At 39.5% G+C, this 26,641-nt stretch overlaps 1 protein-coding gene across 3 annotated transcripts in view; it reads right to left on the minus strand.

Annotated features, from left to right (window-relative positions):
• The window catches only part of FBXL4 (F-box and leucine rich repeat protein 4), a 62,506-nt gene extending 38,439 nt beyond the window's left edge, over positions 1–24,067 (minus strand). Inside the window, exons 1-4 of one of the 3 annotated variants that reach the window (XM_051778196.1) lie at positions 23,955–24,067; positions 16,981–17,146; positions 15,818–16,407; positions 6,556–6,901 (exon numbers count right to left, since the gene is read on the minus strand). In XM_051778196.1, coding sequence (XP_051634156.1) covers positions 6,556–6,901; positions 15,818–16,326 — 855 coding nt within the window. In that variant the 5' untranslated portion in view covers positions 16,327–16,407; positions 16,981–17,146; positions 23,955–24,067. Of the gene's footprint in view, positions 1–6,555; positions 6,902–15,817; positions 16,408–16,980; positions 17,147–17,642; positions 18,465–23,383; positions 23,482–23,954 lie in introns of those variants that run through there. The other 2 variants (XM_051778197.1, XM_051778194.1) reach the window with 2 other exon arrangements.
• Positions 24,068–26,641: the final 2,574 nt, after the last annotated feature.

The following is a 26,641-nucleotide window of genomic DNA, read 5'->3' on the forward strand; positions in this document are numbered from 1 at the left end:
ACTGTTTTCAAGCAGAGTGGGAAACAATAACTTGTTGAAATGAATCAGTGTAAATTAAAAAAACAAAACCACCCGCAAATCAACTTAAACTGAAGAAAATCCTTCAGTCCTTTCAAAATACCAACATGTTTCATTTTAATGTTTTAGAAGGATTCATAAAACAAATCCGCCAAAAATCAGAATAAAATGCTTGACATAAAACAAAAATGGAGCTTTTCGTGAGATCCAAACAGATTGTACTTCCAGTGTACTAGTTTATGATGCAGCTACCTTCCACCTCCCCTCCTCCCCGCTTCATTTTTGGAAGAGAAGAAATAAGAAAACAATTCAACTTCCTGCAAAATGGAAAATGTTACTTCCTACTCAGCTCCAGATTTAGCATTTGGATTTCAAACATGATCTACGACTCTTAAAAAATTTAACTTCAACTCCAATGCCAAAATAAAGTGTTTGATATACTTCAGTTTCTCTCATGCTTGATTTCCAGCCTCCCCTCTTCCCTTCTCCTTGCTCTTCCTTTCCCCTAAAAACAGCCTAGGTTTTTTGTTTCTGCAGGTGTCTGGAACTAAGACTCAAATTGATGCAGAGGACCTGCAGAGCCATTTCAATGTAACAGTAATATACAAATGCACTGCAGTTAATATATGATAATCAACAAAGTTTGCACCCAACTGACATTTAGGTTGTTGACATTTTGGAATCTGAGAAAGACCAAAATAACTAGGAGCTAACATAGATATAATCCCAAGTTAGTATCTTGATTTTTCCTTGGCTCAGTCCCACACTTAAGCTTTAAAGTTGCTTAACACAGTTTTGTTCATCATTCTGAACAGTAGATACTTAAACATATACCTATTTTTCTAAGATCATCAATTCACTTAAAATAATTTTCAATATTCTGAAAGACAGCTTCAAACTATTTTTCAACCATTCAGCCATTCCACACTCTGTAAGCCACCTAAATATCTATTTTATTACTGCCTTTTCCCTCAGACTTTTCTCCTGTGTTACATACTAAGATTTCTAGAGCTGTAAGCTCTGCAAAGGCTGTACAGTTAGCTGAATTTATGTCTACAATTAATGTGACATAATAATGTCTGATAAAGGCAAAAGTAACACAAATTTTTTTCAATGAGAAAAAAGTCATTTTGTAAGTTCCGAGCAGTACAGATAATGGTGAATGAAACTATAAATGCCTCAACAATGTCCCTTTACACTAACTGACGACTTCAATGAGTATTTCATAACATACAGGATTGTTGCAATCTTTCCACATGTGAGATGAGAACTCTCACCACACAAAAAGGTCTCAATCAGAAAAAAAAAAAGAAATCTGTCTTTTTTTTTTACTGAAATTATGCTACTTCATAACATCTAGAATGAAAACATACAATGAAATATCACTACCATGACACTACATTATAAAGAGCTCTTTTTCTGGCTCTTGATTAAAGAAGGGTAACAAGTTCCAAATGTGCAGGCTAATAACCATTAATCACCATTAGCCTGGAGTCTGGTGTCTGTCAGAAATCTGATTTTTATGTATGTGTATCCTAGCATAACATACAATTTGATACCATGAGTATGTGACATGATAGGCTGTACTGTGCTAGGTTGTGTTTATGGCAATTCCAAGAATGCTACAGAACTGACTATCTGCTTTGAAAACTAATTTCATAATGCAGTTTCTTACAAACAGTTTTTACTCTGCCTTTATGAAAAAATATGACAATCATTATCATTTCACAATTTCTTATAAAATTGATCAATAAAAACAAAGTTTATTGGAAAAACAACAAAAGGAAATATAAGAAGGAACCCAAAACATAATTTATACAACACTGATTGCCTTTTCAGGCTATGATGGACTTAAAGTACAAAAGTACTTTCTCTCCCATTTCCAGGGCAAACATGGCACACGCCAGCTTTAAACATCTGGTGAGATCAATGGTCACTACAGTGAGAACCTCCAAGAACTGGAGGTTTCCAAATCATAATTATCCAAAACAATTCAACAAACAGCAGTAAACAAAATCATTGTGTGCTAAGTACAGAAAGGATCCTGATTCATACTCAACCCATGTGTGTTTTATCATCACCATAGTCCCTGATTGCAGTAGCTCACATATATGCATATTTTTTGAATGATCAGTTAAAAATATAACACGAGAAAAAAAAATGACATCTTACCTATTGCAAAGCTGCTTAAAAGCTAAGAGAGGATCTCCACTCTTCAGTACACAGAGTAAAATTTTACTGATGGTGTAGTTCCTAATAACACTTACTGAACCAAAAGCTTCTCTAGTATTTTAAAGCTTTTTTGTTGAATAACAGCAAGCAACAACCATTTGTACCTAATAAAATACTTTCTGTGGCTAGAGCACAATAATGCAGAACTTGACTTGGTCAGAAAGAATGCCTGGATGATGGTCAAATCTACAATATTTGCACTTTCTACGAATTTCCTTTTTCAGTTCTCCAACGTGAAGATGAAATGATTTTACAATACAAAAATACACAGATTTATGCACACCACTCATTCAGAAGCACGCAAATGAATGACTTGCAATTTTTTCATTCTGCAGCCAGAGCTGCTACAACAGCCTGGACACCAATCAGAATTGATACTAAAACATGCTCAGATAAAGGACAAAGGATATGTGCACAAAGAGGAAAAGGCAGGAAGGAGAAGATGGTATTCTAGAGCTTTTGACCTTTCTCAACATAGTTTAAGAAAACACAGAACCCTGGTTCCACAATCGTATGGTTTGCACCAGCAAATGCATGCACATTCAATACTGCACGTGAACACCTGAAAAGTGGATCTTGCAACTGTTTCACAAAACACAACCATTTAAGTCTCTTTTTTCTTTATTCTACTCACATAACATGCTTTAGTGGAGTCGATTTTACATCACCAGGCCACAGGCTCTGATCCTTTCAGCAGTAGAAGGCTGTAAAAGTTTTAAGACCCTTCTTGACCCGAAGAACAGAAAAGGATTTTACTGGCAGATTGCACAATCAAACAACTAAGGAAGACTAAAGTTGGAGGGATCTTCTCCACGTGCCACTAGTCAGTCTAATCTGCTACAGCAACTGGCAGTATATTGGTTATCAGCTGAAAGGAATCTTGTGACATATGGTCATCAGCTGTTAGGACAACTTATAAGAACCTCATGAATTTCCCTTTGCAAAGAAAGGCATAAAATCTTGGAAGTCTACAACAGTTTGTTCTGGAAAGATGCAAGAAGTTTACTGTTAAGGGAAAAAAGTATATTGCACTTAAAAATGCTCTTGCTTATTGCTCTGATTCGTCTATCTAAGTACCATTTAAGGGATGCAGATCTTACTTTTGGGACCCATTTCGCAGAACAGAGGTGCCAAATCCTCGTTTAACAGTGAAATTCACTTCCCCAGCAGACACAAACAGTTCATAAATCTTACAGGTAGCTGTTGGAAAAATTAGCTTCAAGGAATGACTAAGATGTCATTTGTATCTTTTTATATCAACATTTATATAAAAAATATATTTTGGACTTCAGCATGCAGGATTTCTCCTGACTCTCCTCTGGAGAACAAAAGTCGGGGTTTTGGTACTTGGCACATCTTGGTGAGTCCCAAACTGCACAAGATGTACGCTGTGACAGGTATTCTTCACCTTTCCCAAAGGCTTTGAATTTGTTCAGGCCTTCAGGTCTCAAGCATTTCTGCAAAGCCAACTAAGACTAAAGGCCATACTCCTTCCACTTTACATGCTGCACAAGTTAGTCAAAGAACTGAGAAGAAAGACAAGGACATGAAGTGTCTCCTATAAAATTCTTTCTCAATTTTAAGGTAGTTCTGGAGAGGAGATGATAGACAGTACAAGTACTTCACAGCTATTTAGGGCTGGTTAACACCATCCATGATCAGGGAAGAAAAATTCTCTCACCTAGGTCATCCAAGAGTTCACACTTTTTTCTACAGAAGTCAGTGCCTGTGAGTCAAGCATTTTTCTCAGCTTTTTGGCAGGAACAGTCCATAATGTTTCTCTAGAATTCTTACAATGATTTTTGAGCTCACAGTGCATCAAGCCATTCCTAATGCCATTTTGAGGAACACCACAGTCTACGAAAGGATAGTCTATGGAAGTTTCAGAAAGACAACAAAGGCAAAACAAAGACTGGAGGAACTGCTGCCTACTTAGCACAACCCACTCAGCCTGTGTGTTTTGTGAATTACAGAGAGTAGTATGAAAAAGCCTCAAAACAACTCAAATAAAGAATAGGCATATGTATGAAGACTTAGGACAGCTACACATTGACAATCAATATGCCCTTACAAAGAGATACAATTTCTCATATACTGTATAAATGAAAACTGGAAGGAGTCAGTAGTTGCCTTACTTCATTTTTACACAGTTCGAACAGTTCCCAGAAAACTCTGACACTTGTCAGTCTTGAAGACAGCATGCAGAGCATTGTTCCCATATCCAATATGATAAAAAACTGTCACACTACAAAGTACAACATTTTTGGTTTTCTGATGCCCAAACCTTCCAGCTGGACTAGAAGGAGGTAGACTGGGATTACTGCTGTCACAAAACCAGTCCAGAAACAGTCTTTTCTAGTTTTCTGACAAATATTCCACCCATATTTTCAGTTTCTTTAAATCAAGGCAGAAGAAAAAAAATGTTCTTGATATTGATAGACCATATAAACTTATTCATGAACCAAACATGTTAAAAAATGGATAAAAAAAGGAAGCTGGTAGACAAACAGGAAAGCAGAAAAATACAAAAAAGTACATGAAGACAGAAGTTCATAAGAGTAACAAGACTACACAAACATTCCCTAAATTAAAATTTTAATATGTATAATCAACCATTTATAGTTGGATTTGACGATCTTAGAAGTCTTTTTCAAGTTTAATGATTCTGTGATCACATGAAACAGTAAAGAGATTGATTCATCTCTCTGGTATTCTACTATACTACAAATCAATTTATCCACCCTTTTCAAACAAGAAAAAATCCTATATTTAAATGAAGTTTTATCTACAATTAATTTATTTGAATTACTAAAACCAACATATTTGCAAACAGTTATGCAAAGTCCTTTTTTTACTTCAGTACTGATATTCAAGCACCAACAGTAAAATATATTAAGTAATACACTGGCTCTAGGGAAAAAAATCAAAAACAAACCACCACTAGAGCTAACTCAGGATGAAGTTAGTATCCTCATTTATTATTCCACTGCAACAACAACAAAAAAGACCCAAACAAAACTCAAGTTTGGTTTCAAGAGAAGAAAGATAAGAGTTGTTACATTCTCTTCCCTTCTCTTTCCTCTTTACAAGCACAGTAAACTTCTGTAGGTTACTAGGACACATGGTCACTCAACCATGGTCCTCATGTCTCAAATTGGGGTACTTAGAGACAAAAGATGTCATAAAACCAAAACAGTATTTGATTTGAACAGATATTTCTGCAAGTGCCCTTCAATCACCGGCAGCATCTCAGCACACTCCCTTCACTTTCAAAAGCAAGACTAGTTCAAGTGAGGAGCACGCTGAGCACTGGATGAGCTACCATACTTGCTGCTTTTGGCACACTGCAGCACACTGAAGAGCAGGAACAAACTTGTCCCTGCCCAAGCCCAGAGGTCTGACTGGCAAGTAGAGGCTCCTTTCCACCATGCGCAAACAGTTTATTTCAGGAGAGGTGAAGATAATTGTTTTGTCTCTCAATTCTTACACTAACCAGGGTACCAGCCTCCATAAACAGCTACATCCCACTGAGAATGGCCTGGCCTGCACACAGTATTCAGTAATCATACTCCAGAATCTCATTATACTGGAAATTACAGGAAAGAAAATATTTATCTACTGACTCTGAGCACAATCACAACTGCCATGCTTCCAGGGGATCTGAAAGGAGTTTATTCATAACTGTTTTCTGTGCTAATGATAGAACAAAAAGTAGCAAGTATTGAAACAAGACAGTGTACAGAAGTCCATCTATAAGACATTTTACCTGCACCACGATTCAAAACTTAGCTGGCTGGAAGAAGCTTATTTCATAATAATATGAAAACACAATGGCAGTCCCTAGAACAAAGTTCTGTAAGTTTTGTACGAGAAAGAACAGGAAAACAAACTTTTAGCATCTTAAAAACTATTTCCACTTTCAGATGTTGATTCAACCTTTTCATATCTCTTTCGTATATTTTGTTTGTCAAGCATGAGGACTAAAAACTATTGGAAAACTGCTAGAAGCTTCCAAGTTCAAGAGCCGGAAATTCAAGGCAAGAATAACTGGTGTAAAAACTGTGTGTGAATGCACAGATTCTTGAGCAATAAGAGTGCAGTAACTATGCAAATACCTAACATCCATCCATGGAAGTAGATAGACTTACATAATTCAGGCATACCTATACAATAACTGCAGGAAACTCACAAGGAATTCACAGGGATTCGCAAGGAACTGTAACCAATCTCGACCAATACCCTGTAAAGCACCTTTGCACCCTTAATGATCAAGACAATGATTGAGTATAAACATTCTTTTCTTACCTCATAAGGCAGTTTATCAAAATATCCGTTAGTCGGCCATTCCCTGAGGGTAACGATGCTGAACTGTTTATTAAGGGTGTCCATTCCACAGCCATACTTTTCTTCATCCTCATCTTCATCTATATCATTCATATCAATCATTGAAGTCTTTAGTGAAAGCACAGGTCTCTCTTTCACACCATGTAGCACTACTGCATCCAATTCAGTGTAATAGTCCAGAAGAGAGCTGTTCACTTCCAGTCGGATTAAGTTTGTAGGAAAGTTTATCTGTTTGATACAAGGTGTGAACTGCCGAGCCTGAGGACCATTCACCTTTGTAGGTGCCTCAGACCAAAGTATTTCCCATCTGTGAAAAAAAAAATTACACACACACATACAGTATAGGGATTAAAATCAAAGTTACTAAAGCAATTCCTGAACACAGTAAGAGGGCAGCTTCTTCTGTCAGAAGTATTTAACAAGTGAGAAACACGGTTAAAAAGACAACAAAATTTATGTTTTCCCTAGATTTTATAAATATCCTAAGGACGAATTTAACAGGGCACACTAACTCATGACCTTAGCATGTTTTTTCTGCATTGTTAAATAACAAAACAAGCTGTAGACTCATGGTCACACACTTGTTACTGTTACTGGTGCACAAGTTTTTCTAACATCTCGCAGGTAAGATAACCATAACAAATGGATTACAGATGTCTTCACAATGATTGTATGTTAGTCTAAGTATACCAGGAACAGTCTTGCCATGTAACCCTAACATACAGTCATCTGACCTCTCTTATTTTCCACAAAACAAAACAAAAAAACCCCAAACCCCACAGCTCACTCTTTAACATCAAGCCTGTCTAAATTACAGTATTGCAAGTTACTAAAAAAATAATCTAACTTTACTTTGTTTACCTGTCTAGACAAGCAAAATATTCCTTTTAAAAGTAGTTCACTGTCAAATTAGCAAAGAAAGTAGAATCTTCAAGTCCTTTTTTAAAGGGTCCTTTACAAAAAACGCTAGAATTTCCAAACTGCAAAACTGAGAAGTTTTTCTCCTCTTTGGTCCAGTGACAGGAGGTTCAGGGCATGCATAAAATTACTGTACATACATCTTTACTTGAACACACAGACCTCAGATTTCCTCCAGTAAGTGACAGGGAAACCTGTCTCCAACTCAGTAATCTGGAAGAATCAAGTCTTACATTCCTTAGGTCTTCAGCTCTTCCAAACTTGCCAAAAGGCCTGAAAACAGAAATGTACTCTTTATATCTGCATGAGTCCTCATCCAGTGAATGGAAATCCTTCAGTCACTGGTACCCATGTTTTTCCTCCCTCGAGTCTAGTTAATTCCTAAAGAAGGAAGCCTCTAGCAGTCACTGCTGCTACTCTCTCTGACAGCATGCTTACCTCGATACCAATCTACACACTTCCACATCTTACTCCATATTCCATCTCTTTTTGATCACCCTAGTCCCAGCTTCAAAAATTTCTCTCAGACTACTTGTCCTGGCACATGCATCTCAGAAGCACTCTACCTGCTCCCCAGTATCTCAGCATCTTGGCTTTTCTTACCAGATTCCATGCAGGGGCGAGGTGGGGGAGTGGAGAGGAATATCAATTAAAAAATAAAATAAAATCAAACATGCTTTATTTGCAGAACAAATTGCTTAAACTTTTTCCATCATGACAGAAAGCAAAGTGGACTTTCATTAAAACATTGCACATGGTATAAGGTGCAGAAGTTCGATATTTGTTACTAGGAAAATTAGGAAAATTAATTAGGAAAAAAATAGGGAAATTAATCCATATTGGTTGAAACTTCAATTTCACAACTGACATTTTCAGGTATGCACAGATAAATTTTCCTAACCTATATCAAGCTGCTCTCTAAGTACCTTACAGTACAATGAGAGGCTTCCAGAAGTCTTATGTCAAAAAAATAGTTATGAACTAAAAACAAACATGCAAGACGTGAACACGTGGCACATCAGAAAGTACTTATGCAGGAGAGTGGACAATTGTACCCTAAAATTAACAGTTTTCATAAGACAGACTTAGTCATGAGAAAAGCTTTCATTAATTTATGAAATTAATGCCAACTCATGGCAAAATAACAGACGTCCCACTGCCACACCCTCTCACATAGGTCAATTCTCTAAGCAAATACTTAATGTCAGCAATGCACGTGTGATGTTTCTTGAACACATCCAGATCACCATCCGAAATTTTGCTTAGACACTTCGAGGTACTCACTCAAGCCACCCTTAGGGAAACTCAAGGCTATTTTTTCACTAACTTAGCAAATGTTGGACCATCAGCTTCTAACAGAATGGGTCTCAGTTACTGAATTTCCCTTTGGTACCCTGAAGAGAGGACTATCTAGCAGTAGTAGAGCTCTGGAAAAAAAATAATGCATCTGGAGATCTAGGTTCACCAAACTGGAGTTCAATAACCAACTTCAGCAAGCAGTATCTGTTTTCCAGTCTTTGTAATAAACTAGAGAAAATGAAAGACATGTAGGATGACTTTACAGTCTTGTGAAATTCCACATTACATACCAAATGCTGATGAACAACAAAACCAGTGACAATTTTCCACTGTCCTTGTCATATTCTTCTTTTCATCAACAGCCCACCAATCTAACTTTAAAGGAGTTAGCTCTTGGTTTATCTGGAAAACCTCAAGTCAATCAGGTTGATTTGATGTTCTTCTCTGCCTTGGTGGCACTGCACACAAGAACAAGCAACAGCAATCACTCTGAGTCAGGGCTGGTAGATTCTTCCCAAGTGTAGGTATACTCAACACACCCATTACTGCAACTGGAAGTGATCTCTTCATCTAGAATCACCAGTGTGATACTTAATGGGCTGCACATAATCTGAATGGGATTGAAGAACTCACAGTGGGATCAAAAAAGTCTAAATTTTCAATCGCATGTCTTCTGTTCTGGAGCATTCTTTTTTTATGGTTACCCATTTAAAAATCTTTCATAAGAAAGGCATTTTTACAGTCAATCCTGGTTTGAGGGTACATACCAAAATCAGTTTCCCTAATAAGGTTGCCTGCATTTGTTCCAAACTTAAGGTGCTCAATGAACTATTTAACTCAAAACAAAGAGAAACTGAACCTCAACAAATAACGTTAAAGAAGACAAAGGAATCTAGCCCTTTCCCTGTACCAAATTAATTAGGCAGCTCTCAAAAAATCAAGCAGCATCAAATGATTGCAGGTAGCACATCCTCTGATGTCACTTCTTGCAGATATACAGTAACAACAGATCAAAGATGTTGCAATGAGTGTGCTTTGATAAGAAGGTTTCACCAGCACTGTGCTAGAAAGCCTCAGTCTTTGCAGTGCCATGCAAATCCTGAGTAAAAGCCAGCAACATCTGTATTATTTTCTCTAGTGATTAAAGAAAAGGAGGACTTTACGTGGGTTTCTCCATTCAGCTTTAATGGACTCGGTTTTCTTATTAAATTTGTCTCTGTCTCATGAAAATAGACAGGAACTCATTCTGCTCTGATACTAAAGACTCCATACACTTATGAGGTAAAAAAAAAAAAAAAAAAAGGATTCCCATTCCCCTTCCCTTGCCAGGAAGAAAAATACAGTCTAGTGATTTCTAGGTTGAGAATCATATTTTCAAGGTTTGTGTCAAATGAGAATACATTTTTAATGCTTGCTTAACTTTTGTTGTCCTAATGCTGTTGGAAAGGTTTTTAATGGCTAGGATGATGCCTGAGCAGAGCTGGTTACTTCTGAAGAAATGTATGTAATAAGAGAGAGTCTTTGGAAAAGACTCTAGAAAAAGTAATCAGATTTCTCCCTAGCAAGACAAGATTAAACTTTGCTTGCAATCTAATGAAATTTCTTGCATTGTCAAATTCAGATTGGTGAAGAAAGAAATGTTTTCTTTCCTGTTTCTTTTTCCTCCTTATTTACCCAGAAGGCTTACTCTTGGTGATTCCCTAATGGCTTCTTCAATGTAAGCCCTTTTAAAACATTTTGATATTCCTAATAGGTAGCTGTTGTTAGACATTGTTTAAATGGGAGCTATCAAGTAAAAATTTTTTCAGAAGTTTTTCAATTTTTTCCCTTCATAAAAATAACTTTACCATTTAAATTTGGAATATAAAATAAAAAGTTCATCCTTGTTTTTCTGTTGTGGTCTTTTTTTAACTTAACTTGACAGTTTCTTTTGTATCATATATTTTACAGTGACACTGTATACTCATGTGCTTCTATAAAAGTTCAAAACCAGAGATTCCTAACTAGTCTGAAATGTGTGGCCATGCTTGGGGTGATGTTTCATAGCGTATATCCTTATTGCTACGTGATGATTACCTTTTCAGTAGGTTAGAGACTGTCTTGTGACTAATTTTTTCTTGTTTTCTACAGATAAAATGTAACACTGATTAGGTTGTTTCTCACAGGTGCGATACCATGGTCATTTGTCTGGAAGCAGTTTCATTCTGCCTTGTGTGTTTCTGCCATTTATTTCTATTTAATTTATTTTATTTTGTGTCATTTAGAATTTTGCTAGAAAATTGAGCGTGGCTCAGTGTTTCCTAGCTTAGTTGTGTTTGCTGTATGCAAAGTTTCTTTTTTTGAAGGTCTTGAAGCCTGTAGAGGCAGAAACTGCTGCAAAACAGAGGAGCAGGCTAATGAAGATGGACAAAGTAGAAGGCTCTCTCTCCTTCAATTAGGAAGTTCATGGTATTTAAGCAGTACAATGCTAATTCAGATGGGAATGTTGCAGATTTGTTTGCTGGCAGCCAGGATAGGGATCAAAATGTCTGATCAAAAAAACTATCCCCCCTTCTAAAAAAAAGGGTGTGAAACCAGAAAGGCAGTGGACTGAATGTAAAATATGATCAGCTTTTACTCGTAGACAGTGGCATTCAGATGGTTCGTTCACTCTACCTTTTATTCCCTGTGAATCTCAGATCAAAACACCCAAAACACTGCTGAAACCATCAACACATTAGAGTGTGATAAGGAACCTTCGAGGTTCTATCTCACCTACGTGTAACATACAACTTAACTTCTAGGCATTAGTGGTAATCATAACACAACACAATCAAAAATAGGGATCGATTTCTTCCCCACATAAAACCTGAGATTTTATATTACAATATTCCCTCAGTCTCACACTACGATTTTTTTCTTAGGCTTTCTGCACTCTGATAATTCATGTAACAAATTTGTACATGGAATGTTAGTATACTTTAAGGAATTACCAAACACTTCTCACCAATCAAGGTGTGAGTGGTACAAAAGAAAAGCGCAAAAGGTCTCCATGTGTTAAAACAGCAGCTTCTCTGACATTTATGAATTTTAAAAATTGGTTTATGTGAAGGAGAGTGATGTAGTGCCTTCTGTCTCTAAAGTAGCCAAAAATATGAGAGGACAGAAAATTCTCAGCTGGATGCTGGTTAAACCATAATGAAAAAACTTCAAATTACCTGTCATGTTTTAAGCATTAGGATCATTTAGAAACAATTACATGCCCTCTGAAAAATACATGCTTATTCTCATCCATGAAGGTCTGACTCCATCTCTACAAACACTCTGAATAAAGTTCACCTGAGCCAGCATCATACAGAGCTGTGATAGCAGTATTCAGTGCACCAGCAACAAAGAAACACAACCAAAGACCTCTTTCTGAACACCTGCATGAGTCATTCTTCCTTGCAACTGAAGCATAAAGTGAACACATGGGCCAACCATGTGGGTGTTAGCCATTTTTCAACAAGAATATATAAAATCCTCTTGAGCAAGTATTCTGGTACACCAGCTCCTTACAGAGCCTCTTGCAGGCAGCAAGCTTTTGCACACAGAAAAGTCTTGGATGAGCTGATGCTTTAAATATTAAACAAAGAGAAAAAAAGATTACTAAGCTGGACTAGTATAATCCACTAAACATTTAAGCAAATCTCAAATGTTTTCCTCTCAACATAGAGTCCAACATTAATTTGGCCTTCTTTTTATATCAAAGCAGGAACTGGTGAAAAAGAACCTTCCTAATAACCTGCTGTAGTGGGTTTCTGTGGCAGGGTTTTGGTAGCGAGGGCGCTACAGGAGTGGCTTCTGTTAGAAGCTGCTAGAAACTTCCCCTGTCCCGTGGAGCCAATGCCAGCTGGCTCCAGGATGGGCTTCCTGCCGCCAGTCAGGAGTAACAGTAACACCTCTGTGATAACATATTTAAGAACTGAAGGTTGTTGTGCGGAGGAAAATTCCAGCCAGGGAAGAGCAGAGTGAGAATATGGGAACAACAATGCAGATACCAAGGTCAGTGCAGAAGGAGGGGGGGTACACCAGATGCCAGAGCTGAGGCCGCTGCAGCCCATGGTGCAACCCATGGTGGACTGTAACCCCCATTCCCCATCCTCCGGCTCCACTGGGGGGGAGGAGGGAAGACATGGAAGGAAGGAGGGGTGGGGGCAAGGTGTTTTTCAGATTATTTTACTTCGCACTCTTTTGCTCTGATCCTGTTTGTAATAAATTTAAGTAATATCCCCACTTTTAATCTGTTTTGCCCGTGAAGATAATCAGTAAGTGACCTCTCCCAGCTCTTAACTCATGAATCCTTAGCTGGTTTTTTTCTCTCCACTGTCCAGTTGCAGAGGGGAGTGACAGAGTGGCTTTAGTGAGTACCTGGCATCTGGCCAGGGTCAACCCACCACACCTGCCCTTTCCACACCAATGTTCAGAAACACACCCATAGTCAGCTGATAAAGCAGCACTGGAAGGTTTTTTGGTAATAAGGTGATTTAAAAATGAGTATCAAAAGAGTCAGAAGAGGAAAACAAGGTTCTAAGTGCCTTTTGAGTAAGTAGGACATGGCCTTTTTTAACAGAAGAAAATAGTATGCCAGTTCTTCAAGACCAAAACATCAGTTAAACAAGGAATCATCTGAGATTACAGCAGCATTCCATCTTCAAAAAAAATAATTCTTAGCTGACATCTCAGAGAACTTTTGGAAGTGAGAACAAGGGACCAAGAACTGAAGCAGAAAACAGACTGCGCCCTTGCAACATTTCAGATTCCCCTCATAAAGGTGAGCAAATGAACAGAGAAAAAATATTGCATACCTCATGTGGAGAAAAGGTCCCTTCATCTTCCCGTCAAGACACTATGTATAAGACATGTTTGTCTCCTTTAGAAGAAAGGAGACAAACCAAATGTGCAGCCCTGAACAGACAAGTCCTGCTGAGGGAAGGTAAGCCAAAAGAAAAAAACGAAGTCCCTCTAACACTTCTCTCACATCAAGACTAACAAGTACTGAAGAGGCAGCACAGAAAACTGGTTCCAAGGATCCCTGAGACAACCTTTTTCTAACCAGAAATGTTGTTAAACTATGCAGGCAGGACAGAAGGTATTCTTGCCTACAAATTAAAGAGCAGGGTCCTACAGAAGCTTCATCTTTTATCATGAAGAAGGGAGTCTGAGTTCTCAGTGATCACACCTCAAGAGGAGTCATAAAGCGCATACCCAAAAGTTTTATATTAGTATTTTCACTTCCATCTCCTTTTACCTCTCTGAACAATTTTCTCTTTTTTTTTTTTAATGCACCTCACTAAGTAGCTCCTTCAGTTAACATTTCTTGAGCTTTCCTCCAACACTTCTCGGTCTTTACCGAGGTGTACTATTTTAAGAACCTAAACCTAAACAGACATAAAATAGCATTAGCTTATCAATCAGAACTATATCCTTGTGATGCCCTGAAGCACCCTATGTTACAATTACCCTAATGCAATATTATCAAGTTACAGAAATAATCTCTACATAAGTTCTGTGCTACATCATAAAGGAGTAAAAATCTACATCATAAAATAAAAAAATAAAAAGAATGTTCACAGAGTAATTGCCCAAAAGTTATTTCACACTAGGTTCTAAACTTGAAAGTCTTAAAAGCTGCCTTCACCACATATCATTCTATAAATAAGTTCTGTGTTACAGTGCCAAACACACTCATTCTTCTGAAGTTAGGTGGCCTATTATTACTAGTTTGACTCATCACTGTTCCTTGAATTCATGTTTTTGAGCTGTACAGAATATTCTCACTAGCAACTTGTAAAACAAACAACTGCTCTTAAGAACAGTATATGACAGAATCATACAAAAGATACTAATTGGGAATTTTGAATACATAACACTCAATTTTCCAAGAATTTTCAAATGAACATCAATGGGCTAGTATTAGGAAGCAAGGGATACTAAGTTAGACCTATAAGAATGCTTTTTAGCTGCATCTGTAAAAGGCAAGGCAGGAAAAAACACCCGACATCCAAGCTAATACTGGTTATACCACCAAAGTGTGCATTTCAAAGTAATAGAGTATTTGCTGGCATACTATTTTCTACAGCATACATTTTCTTCTATCGGCTCTCCCTTTCTTTATAGTTTTGGTATCATTTAATCTCTTCTGATATGGAGTACTTTGATAGCATATACTGATAGCTTTTCCCAATGCTTTTGCCCACTATGTACTTTGACCTGTTCTCTTTCTCCTTCCATTTCTATTTCCTCACCTCCTCACTAAGAGCTTCACACCTCATACAAAGTGTTTTATTTTACTATATTACCACTCCCCAGGTCACCATCTTCCTGACCCCCCAACTGAAATTTCATCAGGACTCTACTATGAGGAAAACCAACAGGATCAAATCAGCTTCTTTTAGCCTATGCAGTGAGTGTAAAAACAAAGTGCAGCTCACACCCTTTGATCAGAACAAAAATAAAGATCTGACAAATGGCATCACCTTTTGTCTGACTGTTCTGTGCTTCTGGTTTTAGTCTCATTTCCATATGAATAGTTACAGTGCCTGATTATACTATACACGCAACCTAAAGCATGCAGAGAAGAAAGTTTATGGCTACTTGAAGCAGGGTGATACAGCAACAGTGAATCCTCACCTTCTATCACACAATTTGCTTTTCTTATTGGAGGAAGAACTCAAACCTGCCATTTCAAAAGTGGTTTCTGTACAGACATAATAATTATTGCTCATAAAAATTCCAACACAAAAACTATCATTACACAAATTAAATTTGATATTAGGAGCTGCAATAATTCCTACAAAACATCCACATCTCTGAAGTTGTTATCAAAACATGTCACCACAATTTTAAAAACACGCAGAAATAAAGTAAATGTTAGTGGGTCGGATGCAAAACAGATAAATACTAGGAAGTAAACTTCATTAAACAGCACTGTGTGTAGCATTTAACATCTTACAGGAAAGCATAAGGAAGAAAAGAAAAAAATTACCTTACTTCAGCTGGTGGATTTTGAGAGTAAGGATTTGCAGAGCATGCTAAAATCCTGACTACAGCTCCAGGATGATAGGTTTCCAGAATGTGCACCGCAGTGGGATAAACTGGTTCTTCAAAAGCAAGTTCCACATAGTCTTGGCTACAGAAGGTGGATGGTGTCCTCTTGAACGGCAGCCGAGCGCTGGGACAACGATCCCACCACGTCCCGTAAGTTCGAAAGACAGCAGTCTGAGTAAAGTCACCAGAACTAGGGTACACATTTGGAATACCTGCTAAATTCCACATGGTATACGACATGCTGTTTTCACTGCCATAGTGAGAGCTGAAATCCAACACTTCTTTGGCATACTGAACTATTTCAACATTGATAGGTAAGGCTCGGGTGTTTGATTCAATCGCCCTCCGACTGTTCATTTCTCCTCTCGTCGCTGTCCTAGCTCGGCGCCGAAGGCACATATAGTAAAACATGCTCAGAACTGTTAACATGGGAAACACTGGTGACATCTAGATTTGACTTAGGAAGAATCAAAAAGTCAGGAGTCCTTTATAAGGTGCATTAACTGCTTGTGGTGTTTTGGAAAAGAGCTGATAAAACAGAATGAATAAACATAGTGAGCAGATACAACATTCTTAGAAAGTAAATTGTGCTCTTTCTAATATCCTCTTAAACAAAGTACTGCTACTAAAATACTAACAAACTATTAGATTTTATTTTAAGATAATTGTTTAGTTGGAGGTTACTAAGTGTGGCTTCCCATTTACTGTGTTTAAAAGAAGAGAATAGTGTGAAGAATCATTAGCCAAAACCTGCCCTCAAGCAAGAAAAAAACTAATGGTTAAATTAAGCATTATTTCCAGGGATTTATAAGAAAAAAAAAAAAAACTTGCACTGACTTAGGGAAATGAAATCAAGTATGAAATTAAATGTGGCTCTTGCCATAAACAATTGTAAAAGAGTATCTCAAGACAGAACTTCACATTGTGAAGATACAGGTTCTTAAAACCATTGTGAAAAGCATTTTCTTAAAAGCATTGTGAATGGTTTTAAGAGTCAAAAAAGCAAGCTTTGGGCCGTTAATCTAAACCAAAAAACTTAACGTGCTGCTTCCTCTATCAAAGTACTAATCTGAGAAAGACTCACAAAAATACCATCTTTACCATTTGAAGTTGTCCATGACAGCATACATCAGTGATAGAAGGGTCACCAGTCTCCTGAAGGATGCTCAGAATTCATTAATAATATCATCTGCCTTTAAGCCATGCAACAAAGTAAGTCTTCAAAAGAGTCTTGGCATCAGAAGTTCTCATAGAAAGCATTTTACTTCTGAAGAGAGAAAATTTTTTTCACTTAAGTAATAATTCCACTAAACATAAAATGTACTAGATCTGCATACTGTTAAGCTAGTTAAAAAAATCAACACAAAACATACTATTAATTAAGGATACTAGTGTGTTTTACACAGCCTACACCAACACAAGAAAAACTATCAAATAAATACATTTAACAATCAAAAAAAGCTAAATTCAAGGTAAGTCACTAAAGTTTTCTATTTACCACAGTGAAGAAACATTTATAGCTGAATGTTGGCTACAGGACACAGAAGGGCTGTATCATATTCCCTACTAATAAAGGTCCTCTTACATATGCTGGTCCCATATTTAGCAGCTGCTCCATACCTGCATGATGTAAACTGTGAGGTTTACCAACACACAACAAAATGTGGAGCGTATTCTCCGGTTTCCACTGACAGTACACAACACACTTGGGCTGTGAATTCACATCCTCCAGTAACACAAACCGGCCTTCTGATTATGATTACCTTGTTCATCAGCTTTAATAGGAGAGAATAAGGAGTAATGCCTGCAACCCGTTAAGAGGCCAAAACAGGGATGACTAAGCATGTCTCAAAATAGAATAAATGTTTCTTCAACAGCCTGTACTGGAGTTGCCAGTTAGTTTATCAGAGGATTACATGCTGTGGTAATCTCTGAATCAACAGACACAACTCTTCTATTGCAGAAGACAGCTCAAACAACAACTAACATGATGCCTCACACTGCCAGGCAGACAAACCACATATTCAGTGTTTGCCATGGGTACAAGCAAGACCACACTTCAGAGTTTTTGGAAGCATAAGCTTAAAGTAGGGTAGATAATTAAACAAATGGAGACTTTTGAATGCCTCTATACAAATCCACCATATGTGTTTCTCGGGTCAGTTGCTTGTTTCCCGTACTTAAACACACACACACACACGTACAAATAGTTCTCTCTGAACGTTTCCAACGAGGTGGCGCTGTAACAGATAAGGACAGGCTGCACTATTTGCCCCTCTTACCTATCACAGAAAGAAAATTTACTAAAGAAGCGTTCACTTCTCACTTTCTTGACTCTTCTATTATTTGCCTTTTGTTTAGTTCCTGTCCTTCCTTTTCACATGTTGACATAGCTGTCAACAACATGAATTACTTCTGAAATTCAGTGAAGAAGGGAATGCATAAGACAATATGCTGGATCTACTTCAAGCTCCCCTGGAATGCCAACAACCAATAATGTCTATTTCCCCCCTTCAACCTGAACCACCTTTTAGAAAAGGCACTGGGAAAAAAAGCAGCACAATCCCGAATCTCTGCTCCTTAAAAACAAAACAAAACAAAAAAAAAACCAAAGTAAACAACTTGAAACTGAAAACTGCTATTCTATTTTTTCAAAGCAGAGATGCTTCAATGTAAGCAAAGATTACACATACATTCTCCTTCCAGAGTTTTCCTTCTTAAAAAATCTATATACAAAACATGCCAAAAGACATTAAACTTCAACAAACGTACTGCTATCAAGCCCTGGAATGATGGGTAAATCAGTATATACACTACATTCTAACTCAAAATTTCACCGATTAACGTGATTTGAAGGCTGCTCCATGGAAATTATGGCTTTCCAGATCTCAATTTCAAGAATCATTCAGCTGGGGTACTTCAAGATCAGGTGGGAATCACTTTATCTCACATACACAACCTACACAACTTCGTGTCTGCACTGCAAACTCAGGTTGCCTCTAGCCACAGCCCGGAGCTCCCACAGTGCTGCTGTAAAACCCAGCTGTGCTCCTTATCAGCTCATCCAAGAGCAGCATAATCGTGGAGTGGTTCAGAGCTGTACATCAACTAGCTGGCCACTTTAAGCCACATCTAACAGAGCAGGTAACTTGAAATCATGCTGCAGATTTTCCATTAGCAGAAACAGAGTGGGTCATTCCCACTCTGGCAACTTGATGAATTCATAAAACCTGCAAAAATTTCATAACCTTGATGCTGACACAACTTCATCAATTTTGGCTGGCACTAATCAACAGGCTCAAAAGTAAGTAAGTAGGAACAGAGAGCTTTCATAAAAATGTATTAGTTTAAATAATAGAAGTGGAAGTAAATTAGTTCTAAAGAGTTAAGAACAATATAGGATTTAGCTGTTTATAACAAGTAAGAGGAAAGAGAAAACTATTCTAAAAGAAGGATTAAGTAAGCATTAGGACTACAATACAAATAGGAAGTCTTCTGGCATTTTAAAACAAGCATTAATGATTGTGTGGAGTTAAAAGACCAATGAAAAATTGCTTCAGAGGTCAAAGGATAATAAGCTAGTGAAAGAATTACATTAAATACAGATCAGTAGGGTCAGATGATACAAAGAGATTTTTTCAGGAACTAACACAGGTCAAGCTGATTTCTAATTAAAAGGATTTAACTTTGCAAAAAAAGATAAAAATGCAGACTCAGATCTATGCAAAGCATCAAGACAAACAGCTCTGGAGTAGAGCAGTTCATGTACATGCAAATTTTATGTGGAAAACTCCTCCCTCCCACAAACTGCTTGATTATTTTAAAGAGATCCGTTTAGCCCATGTAACTATTCCAATCTGTGGCAGCATCCTTGGCCTGTTGCATATTATTGATTTTCTTTTTACAGGCATAATTATGCCAAAGTGAAGATTAATAAAGGTTTCTTTTAAATGCATCTTTTTATCCTCCTCCCAAGCAGCAGCCTTCTACTTCTTTTATTTGGTTTCTTTCATATCATTAAATTGACTGAAATGTTGCTATTAAACACCAGAACCTTCAGCAGCCACCAGAGACTAGCACAGAAGACACTAACAGTTTTATCAGAAACAAAAAGCAATATGTTATGAACATACAATAACATTGTGAGGTGCTTTCCTATGTCTACGTGTCCATTTTGCACTTCCAGGCTGGATCCAATTCCCAGCCTCTCTCCAGGGCTGCATGAGCTCTGCCCTCCCATCTCAGGCTGCACACAGACCTATCCCTCTCTGCTTCACAGCCACCTCTCCAGCCAGCACTGCTGGGGAGTCAGATGAGTCCTGGGGCTTGCCCAGGCAGACACTAAACACTCCTGCAAGCAAGTCTGTTCTTCTCCCTGAACCAAAACATGAAGTCAGTGCTGGCTCAAGGGGGCAATAAGACTGCAAGGGCCCCAAGTCAGACCAGCTCAAAGGGCCACTGAAATGTTACTTCTAGTTTTACAAGATAGACAGGACTCCAGAAAACCACACTGGACTAGACCTGGAATAAAACTTTAAGAGAGAGAGAAGCTACCTTCTTTCAAAATACATTACAGTGCATCACATTATTTACAGTATCTCCTACCCAGAATATTACTTAATTGACAACTATTTCAATCATATGGGCAAATTCCCTTTTTCTATCATGAATACCCTTTCTTCCCTTCATGCTATGCATACAGAAAGTTTTCTAAGACTGTAATGCAGGATTTGTGTAAAAATGTAACAAGTAACAGATACCAGATTTATATTAAAAAAAAAAAGAATGATGGCATATTTCATCCCTGAGCCATCCCTGGAAAAACACGTGATAGACAAGAGTTCATACTATTTCAAGAGAAGCAAATATTGTATATACAACATGTATACACCAGGTTTGATTTTTAAAGCCAGAGAGGCAATAATTCCTGTTTACACCAGTGTGGGAAGATGGTTGGGGGTAAAAATTAGAGGAAACTGAGAAGTTATAATCAAATCTTAACAGAAATTCTAATGGTACAGAAATTACAGGGTAAAATGCAGCTGCTACTCCCTGGATGGAAAGCAGTTGGCAGTTCCACGATGATTCCCCATACAACAGTAAGCACCTGCTATGGAGGATGAAACGGAGGGTGGAGTGAAGACATCACAACCAGGCTCCATGGAAATCCTTCCAGGGAGGGGAACTACATGGTACTTTGCACCTGACAAATGGCACAGCACCTGTCAACTAAGGGAGGTAGGAGATGTCCTGCTGCTGAGCCAACAACTGTGGCAAAATCTCTCTCCTCAGATGAACTTGGTTCATTAAAGCCTAACTGTAATATTAGTGCACACCTCCATCCCAAAGTTACCTGCCTCCAAGTATGACCACCGCCCACTGGGCATGCACTCTATATTTTTTTTTGACTGTATCTTTAAAAATGAAGTAAGACAATTTTACACCGATCAGTAATAAAGGTATTTATGACTACAGTCACTCAAGCTCCACCTAAAAAAAAAAGAAATAGTATAAAAGTAAGTTGAGAGTGGGGGAAAAGTTACGGAAGACTCCACTGTAACTGCTGGAATCAGTCGACAGGCTGAACCCGTCTTCTTCCCTCGTAGGGAACCCTGTTGTGTAAGAACCACTCTGTGCACGCTGAATACTTTTACTGGGACTAGAACTTTTCTGTATTTTGCTTTGAATATGTTTTTTGCAGTCAGATACTATCACTGGCAATCTTTGAACCTTAACCTGTCACAATTTTCTATTTGTAACACTGTTTTCCCATAAACTGTTACTGTGAGTCCTTCATGGGTGTTGGCAGCCGCTGGCAGTGGGTTACACACTCTAATATAAAGTGTGAAGACCCACTGAGGGGTCTCCCTTACCCTGTTGGCTTAGCCCCCTGAAAAGGGCAGTCAAATTGCCCTCCGATTCAGACAGACTGTTCAGTGAACGGTCCCCATAACAGGACACTGACACACTGGTTGGGCATGAGGGTCTCAGCTTTTCTGGACATTAACAGACTAATGAATCACTGATGAACTTTCCCCACACTAAGAGTAGAGGAAATTTCCCCTTTTCACATGACACATGAGTTTTGCTAATCTCACACTTGGGAGTACTGAACAGAGTTTTCTTTCATTTGAATATAAAAGAAACAGCAATATTGACAAATTACAAAGAACATATAAATGACAAAAGCAATAGATTGTACTATCTGTAAAAAGATTAATGCACTTCAATATATGCATCTTACATAAAAGATGGTAAATGGGAAATCTCTTAATTATCTTTGTACACTAATGCACAGAGGGAATACTGGATCCTTACATTACAGTCTAAAACAGAGTACTTTTACCACAGGTTGGCATCTCTTGCTGTTAATTACCTAGATTATACCAACATCTACATTCAATTTGTTGAAACTAGAAGCAATTATTAATTAAAAATTAATAAGCTCTTACAGCATACTTTAGACTCGGGCCCTACTTGCTATGTTTCTTCACATCATGTATTCTGGCACTAAAACCAGCCATTTTACACATTTTTAACTTATAAATTTACAGTTTGAAGAAACTTGGAATATATGGCAAATTCCACCTATCTAGAATCTTCCTTTTGTTGCCATCATGAGCACCAAAACACGCAAAATCGAAGAATTTCACACTACTTCACTGACTGCCTTCCTGCTAGGACCAGACTCATTGCGTGGTTTAGAATCGCAATATTATGGAGACAAAAGTTCCTTCAGCACCTATGACATGCTCACGGTGGCCATCCTGCCTTCTGAAGGCTGTCTTCACAGATAAAAGAAATTGTTTCTCAGTAGGTAGCCATTTCTATCCAAAGCCTAATGTCACCAGCATTATACCACTTCATTTCGACCAACTACCCTTCTAGCTATGGTGAAACTCTCCTCTTCATGCCAAAAAACTAAAATAAAAAAGTCCTCATTGAATACTACTTTTAAAAAGGAAATTGAGTGCATTTGTCTATTTGTCTTCTCAATCTTCTCTTGACATTTCCTCTAGATCCTGTATAGCATTTACTTGCTGGTCAGCTGCTTCCTCACCGCATTGATGACAGCTATTAGGCCACAGAGTTGTTATCTCCCACTGTAACAGAATCAATTAGGTTGGAAGAGCCCTCTGATTGAGTCCAACCTTTGACCTAAAACCACCATGCCAACTAGACCATGGCACTAAGTGCCACGTCCACTCTTTCCTTAAACATGTCCAGAGACAGTGACTCGAGCACCATCTCCGGTAGCCTACTCCAATATCTCATCACCCTTTCTTTGAAGAAATTCTTCCTAATGTCCAGCCTAAACCTCCCCTGGTGCAGTTTAAAAACGTGTCACCTTGTCTTAATCATATTCATTCAAGTCCAAATGATACCCATTCATCAGCCTGCACTGGTAACAAATAACAATCCAGAAGAAGTGAAGCACCCCAAAGCAGGTAGGTGGGGGGGGGGGGAAAAAGAAGGAATAAAATATCTCTAATTCAGCTCCTACCCTGCCTTCTGTGGTGTTGTGATCGGGCAACTGGGTAGAGGTGTAAGCGTGTAACACGCAGGCGGGACATCCGCAAGGGAGAGGAGCACAACCCGTGCCCAGCCCTGCCCGCTTTGTCTGCTCCCAGCACTGTTCCTCCTTCCCTGCTCCAGCCCATCCCCACCACTTCCCACCCCTCAGGCGCTCGCGCTCTCTGAGGACAGGGCTAGTTCCCTTCCCCGGGGGGAGCTCCCGCCGAGGCCCAGGGACAGCGGCGGGGCAGCTGCAGGCGGGACCGCCCGGTGCCGCCGCTGCCTCCGCGCCCCTTCCCCGCCGCGCGGGCACCAGCGCGGCCGGGCCCCGCCTGACCCCGCCGGGCGGGTGCGAACACACACGCACATACATACATACACACATACATACATACACACATACATACATACATACATACATACACACACACATACATACATACACACGCCCGCAGCCGCCCGCCCCCGCCGCGCAGGGCCGGCCCCACACGGGAGCTCCGACAGGCCCGGCGTCGCGGCCCCCCCGCACCCGCCCGGCGGCGCCGCCGCCACCCTCCTACCCCGTCCGGAGGGCGGAGCCGCCCAGGCCGCCGGTGCCGCCGCCGCGCCGGGCGCCGCCGGAAGCCCCGCACGGAAGGCGGCGGGGGCGGGAACCGGGGGAAGCGGCGCGGCGGGGGCGGGGCCGCCGGCTGCGCCTGCCCGAGCCCCGGCGCGGGGCGGGCCCGCATCGTCCCGGCGGGCCGCGGGCGGCGGAGGGTTGTTACGGGGTGACAGAATCACGAAATTTTAAGAGTGGGAAGGGAGCTTAAAGATCATCGAGTCCCAACCCTCCTGCCATGGGCAGGGCCACCCCCCATTACCCCGGGTTGCTCAAAGCTCCGTCCAGTCTGGCTTTGAACACCTCCTGGAATAGGGCATCCACAACCTTTCTAGGCAACCTGTTAAGAGTGTCTCACCACCCTCACAGTAAAGAATTTCTGCTGTTTATCTAACCTAAATTTCCCCTGTTTCAGTTTGTACTATTACTCCTTGTCCTACTACCCTTACAGTTCCTGAGGAAGAGCTCTTCTCCGGCTTTCCTGTAGGCCAGCCTCAGATACTTGGAAGGCTGCTGTGAGGCTTCCATGCAACCTGCTCTTCTCCAGGCTGAACAGCCCCAACTTTCTCAGGCTGTCTTCGTAGGGGAGGTGCTCCAGTTCTCTTATCAACTTCATGCCCTCCTCTGGACTTGCTCCGACAGGTCCACATCCTTATGCTGGGGACACCAGAGCTGTGTGCAGTACTCCAGATGGGGTCTCACAAGAGCAGAGTAGAGGGGGAGAACCACCTCCTTCAACCTCTGGCCACACTCCTTTGGATGCAGCCCAGGACACGGTTGGCTTTCTGAGCTGTGAGTGCACACTGCCGGCTCATGGTGAGTTTTTCATCAACCATCACTTCCAAGTCTTTCTCTGGAAGGCTGCTCTCAGTCACTTCTCTGCCCAACCTGTAGGTGTGTCTGGGATTGCTGTGACCCAGGTGTCAGACCTTGTGCTTTGCTTTGTTGAACCTCATGAGATTCGCATAGGCCCACCTCTCAAGACTGTTAAGGTCCCTCTGGATGGCGTCCATTCCCTCCAGCATGTCAAATTATTGCCATGTTGTGCTTTGTGACTCAGACCTGCTCTGGCTTGTGTCATCTTACCTCTGCAGACATGAAGACTGCAGTGATGTGGGCACCTGCCCATGATGACTCCCAGACTGGTTTCTCCCAGAGGTTTTTACACCAGGCAGCATATAAGCCTTGCCCTAGCCCCATCTCAATCAGGTTATGCTTTTAACGTGGTGTTGGAGTCCCTGGCATATCATAAGGCAAGCCCTGATTTTAATTAAACTTAATGAGTACTTACTCCAGCAAACCGCAGTGCCTCTTGGGTTCCTACCTGGCATATTGCAAAGGAAGTATCATGGTTTGCATCCATATCCTTTAATTTGGTACATGCATCCAAGCATTTGTGCTTTCTCTCCCAACCACCACTTCTGATTATAGCTTCTGCACTGACTGTCAAAATTGCTGTCACTCAGTCTAGTCTCCTCAGGTCTCCAGTGATGCTAGTGGACTGTACCTGGGATTGTTCAGTTACAGTAGAAAATGGACTTGCTAGTAGTCAAATATAATTCTGAAATTCCAGAAAATATTCAAAATACTTGCTAGCTAAGGTACTTTTTGTATAATGCTTCAATATAAACTCTGTGTATTTATAATATGTTGCAAATATAGAAATTTTTAAGTTTAGTATAGAGTACTTGTCAATTGCTAACTGCAGCAGCAGACAGGCCACCACACAACCCTGCTTTCCACAAGCAGACATGCCAGGATGACCAATTTATAGGCAATTCATACCCCTGCATGCACCTATGTGCACACATACAGAAATACACGTACGTACGCACGTGTTTTATATGCCTAAGATGCTGCCATACTATTTTAAAATAACAGTCCAAGCCCCAACTTTTAAGGCACTGCTTCTATGGAAGAGGAAGGTAGGCCCTTCAGGTTTCAGTGCCATCAGTGTAGTATGCTTCTTGGCATCATTTAGACTCACCTCAATCCTACAATCAGGTGCTAGCTACAGAGTGTTTATAAAGGCACTTTCAATAACCACCTTCCCAGGAAGTGGACAACTTAAAGTTTGAATTTGTAATACAAAATAAAATTGGAAACAATAAGTTTGATGAGTCAGAAAATAGGTTAGGCATGAAGCTGAATTTTTGTGGTTTATTTTGTTTATGTTATTGTTTTCATTTTATGTTTTGTACATCTCATGCTATCCTCCCTTTGTAAATTAAATGAAGAAAAAGGGAACACTTGCAAGGCACAATTTATCTAACTAGTGTAAGACTTCTACTTTAGCATTAATATATCACCTAAGAACAGGAACCCAAAACTTTTTATTTCTGTCTATTGGCAGCTATAAAGAGAGAGCAAGCAACTAGTTCAGACATTTGTACAAAGGTGTATGTTTGGCCAAATCATTCCTATCCTATGTTTATTTTCATACTGTATTGAAATTGATTTCTGTGTCAGTGCAGAAGATGAATATGAGAAGTTTTTCTATAAGTCCACTCATCTGCCAGCTCACAGAGGCTGAAACAGAGTCCTTCTACTTAAATTTAGCATTGTCGGAGTTCTATGTTTGGATAGTCTGCTAGGCTTATTCTATAAATCATGAGGAGACAGGCATACCTCCAGGTGATCTTGCCTGTC

The sequence above is a fragment of the Manacus candei genome, unplaced genomic scaffold (assembly GCF_025592945.1).
Source record: "Manacus candei isolate 608988 ecotype Guabito, Panama unplaced genomic scaffold, ASM2559294v1 h1tg000011l, whole genome shotgun sequence".
NCBI lineage: Eukaryota > Metazoa > Chordata > Aves > Passeriformes > Pipridae > Manacus > Manacus candei.